Consider the following 18,659-nt stretch of genomic DNA (forward strand, 5'->3'; position numbering starts at 1 on the left):
TAAAGAATCAGCCTGTGCAGCTTATGAGTGCAGTCGGATGAAAGATTGAAAATAAACCAAAAGAGCTCACTTTTTGGATATAGATGTGTTGAATCCAAGGACTCTGTGCAAATGTTTTTTTTCTAGACTTTCAGCTGTTTTTAAGACTACGCCACTTTTCAAAGCTTACTCCTCGTTGCATAGCAACAGGGGAGAAATTGAATGAATGAAAATGCCAAAAAGAACTGAAGACACGAAGTAGAAGACACCAATTTTGTTTAATGCTACAAACTGTCTCCAATCAACTGGCACGTTTTACAAGATCTGGCCCCAAATGTGGCTGGTGACACACACACACACACACACATTTAAGTCGATGCCATCGTTTTGCCCCCCCCCACCAGCAACCCAAGACTGTCCGAGCCAAGAGGCTGTGCCACCTAGATGCCATCTGCCCCTGTGGCTCTCACCAGCTCATGTGCTGTCACAAAGCTGGGGAAAATAACCATCATGTGGCTTTAAAGTGCCTTTGATGGAGCTTAAAGCGAGGAGAGTTCACCCTGGAAAATCCTCCATTAACCGTGCACATAAACCTCTTATCGCCACAGCATTTGTCTGCTCGACCCCGACAAACCATGAATCACTACTGTGCCTCTTCTGCGATGCCAGGCTGATTCTGACAGCTCTCCGCCGGTGTGCCAGCAGTCACAGTGTAATCTCGAGGGTACGGCCTCCTTACCAGCTGCTCGCCTCGGGGTCCCCATCCAGCAAACTGCAGGACAGCGTCATGCACTTCAGGGGGCTTCAGAGGCCAAGTCTCCCTGTGCAGAGAAAAGAATTTAAAAAAAACAATACAGCTTATGTCTCTATGTAGGCCTATACATGCACAATGCAGCGCGTATCGGAATATAAATGCACAGTCAGAGCAAGGAAGTTGTGTTTTTTTGGCTTGTTCCCTCACTGTAGACTTCATCAATCTTCCACATCGTTCTTTTGGGGGGTTTTTTTTAGCACAAGCTGACTGTGCTTTGCTCACTACAAATACAGAACAGTGGGGAAATAAGCAGACATAGATGGATGAAAGGCTAAAAACAGGCCGGTCTGGATGCATTCCCACAAAGGCAGCGAAAGCAGGTAAATGGGGCTGACGTCAGTGGACTGGCTGCACCGGGTCAGGACGAGGGCAGATTATCGTGCAGTCACAGAAAAAAGGACCAAAAGGTGACAAGACAATAAAAAGAAGACGTCGACAGACGATGGTCTTACTGTGTCACAAGGCTGTATATAATGTACTTGGCCACATAGGAGTGTTGGTAGATCTGCAGAGACAAACAGCGTCACAGTTAAAGAAGGAAAACGTCTGGAAGAATTAGCCGGTGCGAGGTAACACGCTGAGGGTTTCTCACCGGTTTCACTTCAAAGGCGAACAACACATGTCGCATGTCTGGAGACACTTGGTACCTGGCGGCTCTGGATCTGTCCTGCATGGGTCAAAAAGCAACACTCGCAGTAAGTAAGACGCCAGCGAAGGCAGCAGTAGTATACTGAGAGCATACTCACTCCTCTTTAAGCAAACTGAAAAAGCAAGATGGAGTAAGATGATACTCACAAACAACTGTTTCAGAACGATAACAGTTCTCTCCTTTGTGTCGACATTAAGCTTGACAACATCCCCTTCCCTTGTACGATACAGCAGCTCATTGTCTGTAAATGGCAAATAAAAGTCAGCCATCAGAGAGGGATATGGGAAAAACTGCAGCGGCATATAGTTTCTACATCCAGATTACTGCAGCGTCTTTACTGTGTATTGTCCTCCTCCTTCGAGACAAATTGCAATTGAACCTACACTAACTAACCCTAATTACCTTTAATCTACTTTCTATTTATTTAAGGTAAAAATCAATTCATAATGTAATTATTATTTTATATTATTATTGTTGTTGTTGTTCCGCACATTGTTATTATCTTTCTGACATGTAAGGGAAGGCCATCATACTGGATGGAAAGACATTTGCATTTTTGTTATTGAAAGTTATTTGAAACGATGAATAAAGATATTGCTGCGTATAGTTGATTTTTCAGAGCATTTTCACGGAAAACACAAACACCGCAAACATTACTGCTAAATTCTTGCTGTTCTGTTTATTGCTGGCTAATTTGCTAAATGTATAGGTAGATCTTGAACTGTCACTTCAGAATTGTTCAACCCATGTCCCTTTTTTACCATGTTTTTAGGTCTAATGGGGGGGAACTAATTTAGAAATTGGTCCAGTATTAAACACTAACGCTGCAGCCAGCTTGTAGCAATTCCTCACCATCAATGTACGTCCACTAAAAGTGCTTGTTGTTGCCACTGACAGGCTCAGACTGTAATTCTACCTCTCTGACTACATTATGGAAAGGACCCTACAGAGAAGAATCTGCTTGATCTGGTCTGGAAAGCTAACAGCTGCACACTACTACATGCAACAAAGGTTTATCGACCACGTTCTGATTCTACATTGGTCACTTCGACACAAAAAAAGAAAAGAAGGTTCAGGTAGGAAGATATTGAAGTTACACTTCCATTATCAAAGCAAGTCTTAAAGAAGTGTCCAGGCAGCACTCTGCACAGCGTTTCTTCCTCCTCCGTTATAATGCTCTTGTCCTTGTCAATCCTGTTCTCTAGAAAAGCCTCCTCTTCATGAGAAGACCCCATTGAATGTCAGTTGCTTTCTCCGGTTACCTTAGCAATAAAAAGCCAGAGCACGCTGCGTGTTGCTACAGTATGCTGCTTTAAACTCTCTGGAACACAAACACTCTTTTTTAAGTGTGTTTTTCTCAGCAGATGGAATTTCACAAACCAAAGATGGACTTGTGATCAAACTAACATTTTTGTCTTTTAAAAAACGGCAAATGTAATGCGGCACAAATGTGATCATTAGAGTGCCTGGCTCAGGCCATGGCACCCTATCCAAATCAATTTGGCGCCACCTGTTTGTAACAGTGAAAATGTTCATCTTGTAGAGTTGCACAGTTTGTTATGTTGCACTTTACTGCCAACATTTAGAGAGGCAGACACCAACAATGGTTGAGAATGTCGGTTCATACTGGGTCCAGGATGGGAACTGTAATCACGCCAAATCCATTTCATTTCATCTGAGCTGAGAGTCACACAGAGAAATGATAAGTGTTGCCAAAGATGGTGCTTTACATTTTTAGGTAGATTTTTATGTGCAGACTTAGCCACAGACGTGTCTTGTTAAATACCTTGTTTACAGTGTTGGACGCTATTATATTGGGTTATATCGCAAACGAATATATAAAGGCGTCAGACAGCCAGCAGCAGTTCTTTGTTTTAGAGATCAATCTGAAGGTCGATTGCTTTATCTTTGGATCTGAGGCTGTGTGAGGAACTCATAGGTGAGTCCAAAGACTACTGAGGCGAGCAGTGATCAAAGAGCAAACCGCGATCAATTACACACCGCTGTGAAAGAAGCCCACAAAATATTGATGAGGAGTACTGAAGTGTGCGGTTGTCCCATCGGGTTTTCTTATCAGAAGGTCATTAGCACCGAATGGAAGTTGATTGCATTAAGTTAACTGACAAGATGCGATGTCACACAGTTGATTGTCAGGATTTGGCCGGGCGCTGAGGGCGTTCTAATCTCCGTCTTGAATGAAGGGCACAGAAACACAGGAACTTAACTAATTATACGCTAAAGAGCCGCTAATGTAAGTAACCAGGGGAACAGTCTTCACAGTAGAACAAAATGACAGATGTAAGGGCATAATGTGTCTGTCAACAAGCAGGAGACGTGGGTTTGCATGTGTGCAGGTGATAATGTGAATGTATTTATAGAGACAGCTGCGTTCAGATGTACACACGCAAGTCACGCGGTGTATTCATGCATACGCTGCCGTGTGTAACGTGGCTGTAGAAAGAGATGGAGAAGAAAAACTAACTGTTTCCCCTCTGGGGTTTTGCCTTCAAACACAACTAAAACTTTTTTATAATGGCAACTAACGATAACGATCATAACTTTATTTTTACAAGAGCTTGTTTGTACAGTATGACCCTAAAACACGCTATAATGTTTGGTGTTGAAGGGAAATTGACAGTAAAATCTGCAGGAAACAACCTTTCAGGTTGTTGTGATTCAGACCAGAGGGGCGTGATGGCACAACATGTACTTATTGTTTAATCTAGTATTAAATATATCATCTTTTCTTTTTGTTTTATCAGATTTTAGATGGCCAGCTGTGTATTATGAGCATTAATTACAATACAATTTGTTTTGTAAAAACTGAATCAAATAGTATATAAGACGACCAAGTTCATTTTTGACCGTGGAGACAGTTGTCTTCCTGCAGCTTTAACTACGGTAGCAGTTTGCTCTGACAGGAATGAATCCCCCAAAGGAAGCTATTAAGTTGCCCTTGGGTTTAGATTTTTGGGGAAAAATAAAAAACAATACTCAAATGACTATCGCGTGACAAAAAGTGATTGGTTAGCAACATCGGCTTTATGTAGGTAAACTCTGAGAGCCCAAAACCAACCTCTATCTCAGATCCAGATGTTATAAGGCCCATCTGTACACCTTTCCACACAATAATTATGATTGAATTTATGTAACTGCTTCAGGGATCGCATGCAGATGGCAACCAGACCTCTGAAATACATAGAGCGGTTTCAATCCTATAATAAGTAATAAGGATACATGAATCAATTACTCTACGACCTTACCTCTATTAATTATTAATTAGCAGTAGTAGTTGTTCTTACTACCAACACAGAATGACAGTGCACAACAAAATCCAAAATCCAAGTAAAAGGTACTTTCCCTGTTGAACACCAGAGGGCCCTGAGTCAGCATGTCTGAGCACAGGTGGCAGCTTACTACTCGCTACCTTGCCAAGGTCACAGAGGCCACGGCAGACCTGCTCTACTCTACATCTGTTCAATTTGAACCATCCTACTGAACGCCTGGTACACCGCGTGCTGAATTTGTACATAATGCAAAAATGAGCTCGAACACCAGGTCAAGTGTTTGCCATGGAAACAGAAAGAGCTGTATTGTTGTGTTTTTTTTTAACGTTGAGAGCGTAGAAACTCATGTAGAAAAGTTTTCCCCAAAAGTCAAAAAGCTCTGTGTTCATGGTTACATGCAGGTACGTTAGCAGCAGCTATGGAGACAGCTCTGCCCTGCAGAGAAACCTTTGTTATGCGATTGGTGGGACTGGAGATGAAGTGCATTTGATATCTTACCGCTCGTTTTCATCCATAAAGCTCCACCGTTCAAGCTTCCACACTACCACACATCTCTTCTCTCTTTTAAATCCTGTAACTGCAGTGCACGATCCGATAACTACTTCTCCTTAGATATCCCATAATGTACATATCAACGGTAGCAGAACTAGTTTCAATGATTTGAACTGCAAAACTGCCCTCCAGGTGGATTCCTTCCCTCCGCTCGGAGACTTTAAAGCTGTATTATGTGACGTTCACTGAGACTCAATGCAATTGTTTTAATGAATTCTATTTTGCGCTCGATTGCTGGTTGACTGAATGTTTCTTATTCTTCAGTGAGAATATCTGATGAAATAAAGTTATATGAGGATTGGGAATGGGAATCTTTTTTGTTGGAAAGGAGATTAAGTTCTTTGTTTGCGATGTAATGTTATATGCAACGTGATAAGTTATATTCCTTTCTGAAAAATGTTTCATCACTGTCTTATCAGCCCATGTGGGCTAAGCACCATCACACAATGCGCAACAACTACGATAACAATACGGACAATTCAAAGACAGTGGGTCAGATTTGAATACTGACGGTGTATTCTGAGTCTGGATATGTTCTGCGTTTTGACATGAGAGGCAGATGCTGAATGCCAAACTGTTCACTCACCGCTGAGCCATTTGGCGTCTGGGTCATGGATGTGAAGGTCGGGACCAAAAACGTCCTCTATAGTCACTTTCTTCTTCAGGGCGAGGCTGTCATCTACACCTGTCGAGAGCATCACCAAAAGATCAATAGGCATGTGTGAATCGAAGTTGACGTGCCGCAGCTCACATGTGTGTTCACAAAAGTTTGGATGTGGAGATTTTTGAAGAAAACTTCAAGTTGTCCTTCAGTCTTGTGAGATTTATTAGCATTTCAAGGGACGGAGTTTGCAGTTTTCAGAGCAAAACCTGAAGAAAATCCTTTGACTTTTTTTCGGCAGCGACTTGCATTGGCGGCTGCAGCCTCATACCCGAGAATGTCACCATCTCGCTTTATTATACTCTTCTTCTCTCCTCCAGCAGATATTCTCCACTATAGATGGAGCCATTTAGAACAAGGAACAAACAAGAGAGAGGCCTCTGGTATTGCACTATTGATCTGAGAGCATCAGTTCACATCTGCCTGCTTTGTTTTTCAGCAGCGACACACACACACACACACACACACACACACACACACACACACACACACACACACACACACACACACACACACACACGACTCCTTCCATCCCCAAGACTCCAAATGAGATCTGAAGCTGACAGCTGAAATGTTGGTGGAGCAGACAACAGGGGAGCACAAGTGAGTCAGTGTGGATGTGGGGGAAGAGAGGTGGGTGAGCCCTTTAACCGTCTTTTACCACACCGTTACTCAGGAAGCAACCGTCAGACGGGAGTTGTCAAGACGGTTGACAAGCCCGGTGTTTCTGTACAAAACAGTTTGTTGACAGATTCCTCAACAGGCTTCGCGTTGTGACTGAGCGGCGAGATCCGAGTGTGTAAATATCAAGTCAGACATTGCGAAGTGGTTTATCGACTTGAAAAATCAGAGAGATCCTCTCCTCTGGCAAGAATCTGCAGAGTGAGGGGAGAAAGCTAATTTCCAAAACGAGGCAAATGGTATCTCTGATGCTGTGCCAATCTGACAAATGGCTGGAGCCATTACTGCATAATCAGTAATCTGCATAACAGGCCTGAATGGCATTACACATTAAAAGGCCTATTACCTAGTAGTGTGATGTTGACCCCGCCTTTGTGTAAAACCAGTATACAATCACCAACCGGAGACTGCATATCATGTGTGAAACCTTGACCCCTTGAAACAAGGTATTTCAATTAAAATTGCTGCCTAGGCTGCAAAAAAACTAAATCAGAAGAGGGGAAAGAAAGAGGTTTGATCTGGCGCATTGTAGCCAATGATTTTCTCACCCTATATTTATGTTTTATCCATCCATTCATCAAATGCACCTTTCAATTTGAAACTGTTAAAATAATCAGTTAAGAGGATTGTGGCAGATTGTTGGCAGAGGTATGTGGTTTATGAGTTCCATCTGTGGTGTGCAAAGTGTTTCGCTGCTCTCATTTAATGTGATACATACATACTGAGGCAGAGAGCAGTGAGTGTTACTCAGTAAATATTGATTTGTTTGTTTGTTACCAAAATATTTCCAAAATGTAACAGATGTTGATGAAAAGCTATTATTAGTATTTTTGAGGATATAGGATTTTTTTTGTGTGCTAAATTTGCCAAACAGGGCATTTTTGAAACCTTTGTCTCCCCATGGATCTAAAATCCAAACTTTGGCACATTGTATTGTGCAAACCTATCGCCAGACAAAGCCTTCGATGATTTTGCAAAGCTTATGTTTAATGACAAATGCAAAAGAAACTAACTCTAATTTCCCACAATACACATGCCAACTAGTATGGTTAAGGTTAAGGAAAAATGTTGGTTTATGGCAAACATACTAAGGCTGAAAACTGAAAAGATGTCGGATGTCCATGCATCACTCAAACCTTCTCCTTACTCCTTGCAGTGCTACATGAAGGACAAACTATTTCCTGCACATTTGATGTAAATCATCGAGTGCAAAATCGCTACAGATTCCAAATGTTCTAATCACTTCCTACAATAAAAACCGTCAGTTAGGAGGGTTGTGTATCCTTGGAGGATTGCACGCTCTGAATGATAGAATATGTATGTGTGTGTGTGTGTGTGTGTGTGTATTGTACATACGAGGGGTCAGCAGGATGACGGAGGTGACAATCAGGGAACAGATGATGAGGATGACCAGCAGGGCGATGGCTATTCCTTTCCAGTTCCTCTGCGGCGGAGCGCTGCCGACCAGGTCCTGAAAAACAATATGACACGTCACAAACAATATCAACTCTAAAGCATTTAGGTAACAGCAGAAACGATTTGTCACCACGGGCCTGATCTGCTCTCTGTATTACGAAAAGATGTTGAGCGATGACCTTCAGGTGATGATTTTCTATTTCACAAAGGACACACAGCGTTTCAGATATGACCCCAACATACATGAGGCAGATGTGTTTTTGCACTGTCACAGTTGGAGCCGGAGGAAAGCTCATTCTCTGTCAGACAGACGCCGACAACTTCGCCACTTGTGTGCAGTAACACTTCGTCCACCAGCTGCTCCCCGCTGCTCGCACACACGAGAAGAGTCCCTGCAGCTTTGCCCGACAGCTGTAGAGGAGCTACGTCTTCAACGCAGACACAACAGGCAAAATAATGAGCGGCTCTCCTCGCGCAGCCCAGCAGATGGTAGATGGCTAATCAGCGCCGTTCGAAACACATATACTGCAAAAGTCCACAGGACACACACAACATTTCAAGTGCGGGAGGCAGCAATCAGGTGGCCTCTGTAGAGCGGCCGGTACGCGCTGCACGCAGGTCTTGAGCTATTTTGATTTAGGAGCTCATTTTTGGGGAGTTTTACAGTGCGATTTAACAGATGGGCTTCGTATAAACACACACACACACACACACACTATCATTCACTCCTTCATACTGTGTCCAATACAAAGCAGGAAAATTTTAGAAGTAATTTCACCTCAACCACCTCTTCCACCTCAAGTTCACAATAGTAAGTGAACGCTGCTGACCATTGTTACTGCCATTTCCTCATCACCACACATGATCTTGAATAGGTAAACCAGCCATTTCGAAGAGATACATCGCAACTTGGCTTTCACATCTTTCCATTTTCTCTCATCAGTAAAACCAACAATGTACGCTAGCCTTTCATATTAGATTCAATGTTAAAAGTAGGCTACAATTATCAGAACAATACAAACATTCAGGCTCCTTTGTGTGGCTCAAAGATGCGATGCAGATCTAAATGTTTAATAATAGACAATGTCAGATATTTTACAAATGTATTTGGCCACCCAAATAAAATCGCAGGAGATTCTTTGAGAATCAGTCTTTGGGAATGACTGATTAACAAGACAGGTAAGGCTACTCTGAAGTGCTATTCATTTAGCATGTGAGTAGCCCTACATATGTTTAAGGATACATTTTATCAATGAATGAAATCTTCATCCAGTAGGTCGAGGGATTAAGGTCAGAAAGCAGGGTTTCATGGTCTGTGCGCGCATTTGGACTGACAGACTCATTCCGTGAGGAAAGTGAGCGGCTCCAGCCAGCCGTATCAGTCCAGCTGTTGATATCCTTGTTACCAATTAGAACCTGTCTGCCCGCAGTTAGTGGTTATACAGTACACAGCAGCTTAGTGAACCATCCACAAGTTAATGAGGTGTGTGCGTACACGCGAGAGTACAACAGACGGCTCGACTATCGGAGCCGACAGGATGTTTTTTTACATCTATTAAGACTTTAAATTACATTGCAAGTTAGTTTTTATTTAAATGTTTTAAGCGTACCTGTGTGCGTGTTTGTGTGCATTCACACATGTGCACCTCCTGTCTCTGCACAGTTTGTCTCTAAGGGAAGCAAATCAATACTGAAGGCAGTGAGTACACATAGAAAGAAATGGCACGGCAATACGTTGATTTATTGCTGCAGAGGTAAGGCTTTTAACAATCAGGTGTATACTAAATTCATAAGATATTAATGTCACTGACAGACACGCTGTTGAAGTTGCCTTTGATAAAGATGGGGCCTCTGAATCAAGCCAGAAATAAAACAATAAGAGGCTTTGACAAGCGATCACAGTCCTGTTTCTGCATCTGCTTACTTATTTCCCCTCCTATACCTGCCCTGAAAATGGCAAACCAATCAGTGCAGGCAGGTGACTTGAATGCAGCCCAGTCCGCTATCCAGTTCAGTGCAGCCTGTATACCTGACGGAGAGGTACTAGATCTAAAAATGTGACAGCAGCTGGATCTACGCCACATAACAGAGGAAACGTGTCTCTCAGCAGAATATTTTCAGACACTTTGATACCAGCCCGGGAGCCATGCGAGTAAATATTTAGTTCCAGTCATTTCTTTCCACCCACAACAGATCCAGCATGCTCATTGTGCTGGAGCACAAGAGGCACATGGTAATAATTTCAGACAGCCTACTTTTTGAATCTTAAATACATCTTCCACAGGCCCCCGCGGGCTAATTCAGGTTGTGGAAATGCAGGATGCAGACGACTTGATGAGCAGGAGCAGCTTCCCTCCAGCGCTTGGCATTTCTGTAAACAGACACCCAATTATTCCATCAGAGGTCAGGGAGCTTTTCCGCAACTCGAATCGATATGCAATCAAATACTGTTGGGCGTTTTCCTTTTTTTCACTATAAACTCCTCAATAAAACAGCATCCAGTTGAAATGAATACGGCCATTAACATTCACCGCCAATAACACAAACTTAGGAAAGCTGTATTGGATGTTTATCACACTTCCTGTGACGAGCTAGCAGCTAGCTGCACATGCTGGTCCAGCACAGCCTTCACTGCTATTTACGTTAATGCATAACGTTTCATTTCCGTCTCTAGTTTTTTTTCACCTGCGGCCCCTTTTTGTGCGCTGAGGACTACAATGGCTCACGGTTACAATGTTCTGTCCGGGAACGTGTGCAACAGAGTATGAGTATCTCATCAGTCTCGTTCAAGTTCTTTGATCCCAGAAGGGGAAGAAGCCAAATCAAGTCTGAGAATCGCTCAATGGTTAAAGCCTCCTTTTTTTTATTGTAGCAGATCTTTGTTCAGTGTTGTTGAATCAGGCAACCGGTTTTCATGTGCCATCCTCTCGTTTCTGGAGCTCTCAGTCCATACGGCGATGCATCAGCGGAGACTATTGTCTGTGCCCTGGGATTGAAAAGTGCCAAACCTGGTGATTCGCTCAATTCTCGTTTGATGCTTATCCTGCATCATAAATTTTCCCAGATGCAAATGTTCTTTGCACTCCCTCGGTAACCGTCTTCTAGGGTAAGGGGGTATTTGTCGATATGATTAATCATCCCCCCGGAAGCCTTCTCAACCCCACTCACATTAGTGGGCTCCTCTGTGTTGGTGACAGCTCTCACCTTGTTGTTGATCTGTACCAGAAACTTGACAGAGGTTTTGAGGAATTCACACGTTCACCTTTCGTGCTGAGCCTTTGCATTAACGAGGACGTCATCCATCTTGAAAACTACTTCGTCGAGGCTTTCCTGCAGCTGAGACATTCTCTTTTGGAAATGTTCTGGTGCAGTGTAGATGCCATAGCAGAGACTAGCAAACTCTCCCAAATGGAGTAATGAATATATTTCTGCAAAGTGGATTTGCCAAAACGCCAAACAGAATACTTAGGCGCCCTCCAAGAGTTTGATCCACTGATGAACGCACATGTCCCTCTCTGTTGACTTAGTGGTCAACTTTGTCAGGTCTGCACTTATAAGAACCTCTGGGTCATCAGGTTTTAGTACAGGAACCATTCCTGCACACCAGTCTGTCGGCAGCATCACTTTGGAAATCACTCCAAGCTCTTTCGTGCCGGCTCTTTCGTGCCTCTTGGCTTTTGGTAGGAGAGGTAATGGGACACCTCTGGGTGTCGATGGAGCAAATGGCACGGCTTGGTTATAGTTCAATTTCATATTCCCCATCCAATTTACCTAAGTGTGTGCTTCTACATGCAACGGTGGAAGAAGTACTCAGACCTTTTACTTAAGTAAAAAAAGGCTGTCTGCTGCTATGTACTATGCTACCCGTCTTTTCTCAAATGCCCAAGACAGACAATAAAGACAAATCTAATGTATAAAATAAATTAAAAAAATTACTTGAGTAGAAGTACAAAAGCGTTAGCAGTAAAATACTCTTTAAGTACCAAAAGTGAAAGTACTCATTGTGCAGAATAGACTTTTTTGCTAAATAAAATACATATCATATAATTGTGTTGATGCATTCAAGTGTAAACATCACTCTAATGTAAAACAGTTATGTCTAACTAGAAACACAGCTAGGTGACTTCATCTATAATAATACAACTTATTCATTTATTATATTTTGTGTTATTTATGTCAATCTGCAAAGTTAACTAACCTGTCAAATGAATGCAGTAAAGTAAATGCAGTGGAGTAGAGGCATAAAGGTGCACACAAATTCTCAAATAAAGCAAAAGTCCTTCAAAAATGAAGTACTTGAGTAAATGTATTTAATCCCAAATCTCAACACTGTGTTTATATCTGCGTGTATTTTATCGTCCTCACCGAGGGTTAAATCCTAAAAAGAGTATTTGACACCATTTTCAGGCTGGTTTTGTTCATTTTCACGTAGCCCATAGGCTCCTAATGCACTTTATTTTATATTTCACTTTATTTTAAATCTCTCTGTAAATCTGATTCTGACATAAAAACAACAATTACAGATTGGGTTGGTAAAGTTTAAGTATAGTGAAGATCTGATTTTCTACTAGTGAAAGCCATCTGGAGCCACCATCGTGCTAAATGATCTGAATTGAGGTTGAAAATGAACGTGGTGCGTCAACACTGTGGAACGTTGTAATGATGAAACACCCCGACAATTTCAGTGCAATCTTTAGGAAGCTCCACTGGTTAAACCTCCTTATCTATACACATAGATTCAGGTAGAGGCTTCTTTCTTTATATAAGCTACTTTATTTATTGTCTGCCTTGCTAAAGACGCAACAACGTGCCCCCATACTGAATCCATGTATTTGAAAAGTAGACTCAAAAGCAGCAGCGCATGCTTTTTAAAATAGCACTTGTTCCCTCGTACAATCCACTGCTATTAAAGTGTCTTAGCTCTGATTGCTTTATCCCTGCAGACTGCTTTATCCTTTTGTGCAGTGTGGAACATTTCACCCACCTACTCAACCACAAATGAGCTGGGAGCTCCGAACTCGGGCACATAAAATGTCACATAAAATGTATGAATCGCCAACACCTCCGTTGTTTCCAGCCAATTAAAACCCTTAAGAGACGCACAGAATCTAACTTCATATCGGTTGATTTCCCCGATGTTGGACTTATTAAAGTATGCAACAAACAGCTGCAATCTCTTGTATTCCCCGGATGCTGACATTTACTGAAGAGCTCTTAACGAGGCAAAAAGCGTGTCCGTGTGCTAAAAGGAAATCTTGACCTTTGGCAGCGGGTTTTTTTTTGACACGGTGAGATATTCCTGGCTGCGTGAAGCCATCTCCGTCTGTTAGTGTATGTGAAGAGCAGACAGGCATGCCATACAGCTGATAACAATAAAAGCTGCATCAATAAATGAGAGCCGGAGCCATTTTCACCCTCTTCTCTACAGGCGCCACATCTAAACAAACCCTGTGCGTTTCGGTACGGACGACTCTAAAGGGGGCAGAGAATCCCACCAGGGGAAGCAACACCATTTCTTCTCAATCTATTTGTTCCAATTTTCCTTTTTTTTTTCTAGCCAAAAATGGGGGATATGAAAATGAAGCATCTTTTTAAGGTGAAGCTTAAAAGATGCTCCCATTCTCTCTCTCTAATCCCCTCTCCCTCCCACTTTCCCTCTGTCTAACCATCTCTTTGTCTCTGCTCGCTGCTGAAGTGTGAAATGGATCTTTGCTGATCTCTGAGCACCTGGTTTCCAAGGGAACCAAGAGAGTCATTTGAGTCAGATGTGCGGTGAAGATGGTGCCGGCGGCTGCTGTGCAAGTACAGCGGGGACGAATATTACTGCCGGGTGTCACGTGGGAAATGTGACCGGGGGCTCGCGGAATTAACTAAACTAACAAATATGACACGGAAGAAAACAGACATTTGAAACGAAAGCACACTTCAGCTGCAGACATCGACACTCGATATATCACTCCACTGTAATGTAGTCGCTGTCTGAGTAGAGTCAAACTCGAAGAGTGAAGCAGTAGCCTTCGGACATAGGAGTAAACTTTTCCTCTGGAACAGCATCAATAAATCATGGGCATTCATGAATGAGATTAAGAATTTATGCCAGCTGGCTTTTAGGTTCATGGATGGTGGCGCATCAGCATGTCTCCGTCTTTTCCAGCCCGTCTTTGTCCCCTTTGGAAAATGTGGAGTGTGAGGTTTACACTCAACTGAGTGTAAGACAAAGAAAACTAAATGTTGTTCAGACGAGATATTGTAAAGTCAATGTGTTTGCTGATAAGCGATCCCCTCCGACAAGCAGAGACAAGCACAAAGTTGTGAATTGAGGACATGCTGTGGCGTGTACAGTAAACCAAATCACATAGATCAACATGTCTGACTATAACCGCTGAGGAAAAGTACTGTAAGATAGTAAATGTCACATTGTGGCATGTATTTTCTTTTTCTGTAAAAGTTATTTTCCAAAGTGAAGAAATAAAAAAAATAAAAATAAACCAGAAGAAGAGGGGAGATGGAGTTTAGTTGAAGTTGCTCACATAATCCAAAGTAAATTGAGAACAGCTGATCTTTGACTTCAGTGCTGCTCTGTACAGTTGTCTAACAGACGTGGAATGAAAGGGCTCAGGAACATTTTCATTACCGGCTGATTACGTTTTGCTCTTACAAGTATCATCACAAGCAAACAAGTAGCAAAGCACCATCTGGTTGCAAGCAACTCTGCAATACGGGAAGACAATCACACAACAATCTCTCCTAATCCATATTTAGCAAGTTCTCAATGTAGATGGAGATGGACTCCAGCGCTAGCCACTAATTGATTCTTTGGCTGATAACTCAACACTGACATATTATGACTTTATAAAGTGGATATGATGAACATTGTGAGCAAACAGTTGCTCATTTGCACATCCAGCAGTGAACCAAAACACAAAGTGACATTAGCATTCAGTTGGAGTCACGTTATGTCAAATATTGACTCTCCTGCCAGCTGTTTTGCGCTTCACAAGCTCCTTAAGGAAAGTTATCTGGCTCTGAAGCTGCTAAATGCTCTAAATGCTAGTCGCCAACTTTGTGTGTCTGCTGTCTGGTGCTGAGCCGCTAGTTTACAGAGGGTTTAATCTGGCCTCAGTGCGTAAAAAACAAAACAATGAGCTAAAAGATGCTAAAACTCTCCACAGACCTGAGGGGATAATGATCATAGATACAAATTGAGTCGGAAAATAATTCTCTGTGGGTTTCTTACTCCTGCACATAGTCATTTGACTCATTGTTAATAAATATTGATTAGTGCAGCTTTAAATATATACTTCCTTAAAATGGATGGACATATTTGAATAAGTAGTAGTAGTAGTAGTAGTAGTGTGGTTAGTTATGGTAGCAGCAGTGGTTGCAGTAGTATTACTAGTGGCATCACTGATTTATTGGTGAGGTAAGTAAGAAGAAGTGCACTATGTTGTTCTTTCTGAACAACTCAAAATAATATTAAATGATTTAGACCGCTGCCTTTTATGCCATTATCGGATTTCACCTGGGAATGAATTATTCAATATCTGTGGCGATGCTTCTTCCCTTCCATGGCTCACTTAAATTCCTCCAGTCAGCGACAGCATTCTGTATGTTGGCAATGTTCAATTAAATTACACCCAGTCAGCGTGTCTCATTTAAAAATACCATGAGTGCCGCGCTCGTCTTATTGTCAGAACGGATACATTACCAGACTGGAGAGGGAGGCGCTCCGAGGGATCTGTTCTACATCTTCAAGAGTGTGTGTGTCTGTGTGTGTGTGTGTGTGTGTGTACTCATCGTGTACTCATCTAGTACTCATGTACTCATTTGGCTTGGAAACTTGTGGGACCTGGCTATCTCTCAAGTGTACCTGGGTGTCTTTTTATATGAATTAAAACAGGAACATATTGTGCAATTAAGTGGACATATTAACATGTACAAACCTACAAAATCCATAGAAACACACAGGACAGACTGCAACGTACAGTACAACATACAGTAACAGCAAACTGAAGAGTGGTGCCAAAGACTAAGACGTAGCACCAGCAGTGCTTTGTGGTAAATGATATCAGCATGCTAACATGCTCACACGATGACAATGCTAACACGCCTAAGCAGGCTGCTAAACACATCCTCTGCTTGACATTAAAAACAGTCTCTTTTTCAGAATGGAAGGGGAACATTCAGCATCTACAGCAGAGAGCCATGCAGCAAAAACAACTGGTTATGTGATGACAAAGCACTATGCAAAATAGTTCAATTATAACACCGCTCTGTCATTTTCTACTGTGTCATGAGAACAAAATGCCAAAGCCTGTTGCACATTTAGTGCAGCACAACTTTCCGCCAACAGTTAGCAGCAGGTGATGGTGACGGATGAAGAGTTTAGAGTCTTTCTTCCAAAACAGAAGCAAGTTTGAGAAGCTTGAAGTTCCAAAATGACTGTTTTACTTGAATATTGTCTTCATTTGCAGCCTGCGAGGTGACATGTACGCACGGACGCATAATCTTTGTTATTGCAATTTAATGAATGCAAGTTTGAATACATGATAGTTAACATGTAGTGAATTATTGTAAAAAGAAATTGTGTTTTAGCCCATTCAGTCTGTAAATAGCAAATAATGCCAATTGCCGACTGATCAGAACTTTTGTAATTAAGAATCATTAGACCTTATTTATTACTTATGTATGTATTGACACCTTCACTGTAAGGTTTGTCAAGATATGCCACAAATATGGTTAAAAAACCATAAAGTGGTTTTGCGCATAAGCTAAAAAAAAAGAGTTCTATGGACAGACTCAAAGTGTTGCCATAATTTAAAGCGTTTCGACTTCCTGGGCAACTCTTCCTGAAGATAATTGTTTAAATTAAAAGAAGAAGAAATAAATATTTGAGAATATGCTTCAGATATTAGAAGTAAGAATCTGCAGGACAAGATCCATACAAATAGGAAATGTGAAAGAAGACAAAAGAGCCCAAACTTGGCAATATCAGTAGATACTTTCTGGGCTTCGTGTGGCTTTGCATTGGTCTTTGTAAGAATGAATAACATGTTGTACTGAGAGTGTGTATGAGAGTGTGACACTGGGAGGGAGATGAAACAAGCAAAAAACGAGGCGGCGTTAACGTCTGCTGAATCTATCGACGGGAAAAAGAAGGCACGACCGAGGAAAATAAGTGTTTTCTCAGGGGAATTACCGCCCGCCTCCGGACAAAACTGGCACAATATCTTTTAATCATCAGAAGAACTGCAGCGCACAACAACGCGACTGAAGTTGAATCACTAAAAAATGGATCAGCTGGAGGTAACCCTCACTACAGTTTCTGTTTTTTTTCTCTCTTCCTTTTCAAACTGAGCGTTATTTTTCTCTAAAAACGTCCATGAAAATTAAACCAATTTTGAGTTGAAAGGAAGATAAGAGGCCCATTATCCTGTCCGGATAATTACGGGCAGACCAAGTGCATTTAGAAGGATGAAGGTTTCAGATGTGGAGGGAGTTGGAAAAAAAGAATTCACGAAAACATTCAAATTGAATTTAATGACAGCAGAGTCTACCCATCTCATCAATTATGTAACAGGTCTTATACTGCATGAGTCACCTTTGATCCCCGCAGTGTGGATGGGTGCTTGTGTTTTTAAACGACGGCTCGTCTATATGCCTGCTGCTGGAAATAGATACTGTGCAAGTGGATGCTACCTTGAGCGAGACAATGACCCGGAGTTCAAAAGCAGCGAGTATGTTAATGGGGACGTAAACAACAGACCGAGAGCAACAATGTGGTGGCAATTCCGGTTGATAGCATCACGATCGGCAACAGGGTGAGGGGGCTGTTTGCAGCGGTGCTCAACAAAAGACACGGACAGCGATGCCGCATGTAAATAATATGGAGGTGCACTTGCTGAGACAGTAATGACTGCCATCATAAAAAGGCAGCTCTGCATTTTCAAAAGGGAGAATATAAGATAAGCTTGAATGCATTCACGTATACATGCTCAGATTCAAGCATGGATAAAGAGCCATGGCGCCCACAACACGTCGGCCAACTGCATTAAAAGCTCCACTGTAAGCAGCGACGTTGCAGTCCCAGAGTGGCTGGAGTTCAAATCTCAGATGTGCTTGTTGGGCTCGGCTCGGTCGCTTCCTGTGTTCTGATATTCTCATCTCTCTCTCTCTCTCTCTCTCTCTCTCTCTCTCTCTCTCTCTCTCTCTCTCTCTCTCTCTTGCCTCCATCTCATTAAAGAGTAGACGCGCAGGCTGGCATTTGCATTTGAAACTGATATTACCAACGAGAGAGGTCACGGCGTCAGCGAGGTATATCTTTTTTCCGACAGGAAATTGTGTTGCTTGCACAAACTGTGCACTCTGAAAAAAAAGGGGACAAGAAGTCAAGGCCCGGAGCGAATGAAGATGCATCTTTCCGTTTCATTATCGAAGGTGAAATGATTGCTGCACGTACATAATTGAAACCGTGCATTGTGACATGTGCAGATGATCATGTGCATTTCACTCTCTGTGAGCTTCCTTCTCCAAGTCTCACATCCGATTGTCCTCTCAATTCGTCATGAGATGCCCATGCTCCCTTCTTTCTGATCTAAACATGGTGGGAGGATCTTCTGT

The 18,659-nt window shown here is 42.2% G+C and overlaps 1 protein-coding gene across 1 annotated transcript in view; it reads right to left on the bottom strand.

Moving 5' to 3' along the window:
* LOC306706583 (A-type potassium channel modulatory protein DPP6-like) overlaps positions 1 to 18,659 on the bottom strand; it is a gene marked incomplete at both ends in the record, with an annotated part of 56,683 nt that overhangs the window by 14,363 nt on the left and 23,661 nt on the right. The window contains 6 exons of the mRNA XM_079173714.1: positions 719 to 800; positions 1,246 to 1,298; positions 1,386 to 1,460; positions 1,589 to 1,683; positions 5,868 to 5,966; positions 7,980 to 8,094. Of these exons, the coding sequence (XP_079029840.1) occupies positions 719 to 800; positions 1,246 to 1,298; positions 1,386 to 1,460; positions 1,589 to 1,683; positions 5,868 to 5,966; positions 7,980 to 8,094 (519 nt within the window). The remainder of the gene's footprint in view (positions 1 to 718; positions 801 to 1,245; positions 1,299 to 1,385; positions 1,461 to 1,588; positions 1,684 to 5,867; positions 5,967 to 7,979; positions 8,095 to 18,659) is intronic.

This window comes from Pholis gunnellus, assembly GCF_910591455.1.
Source record: "Pholis gunnellus genome assembly, chromosome: 14".
NCBI lineage: Eukaryota > Metazoa > Chordata > Actinopteri > Perciformes > Pholidae > Pholis > Pholis gunnellus.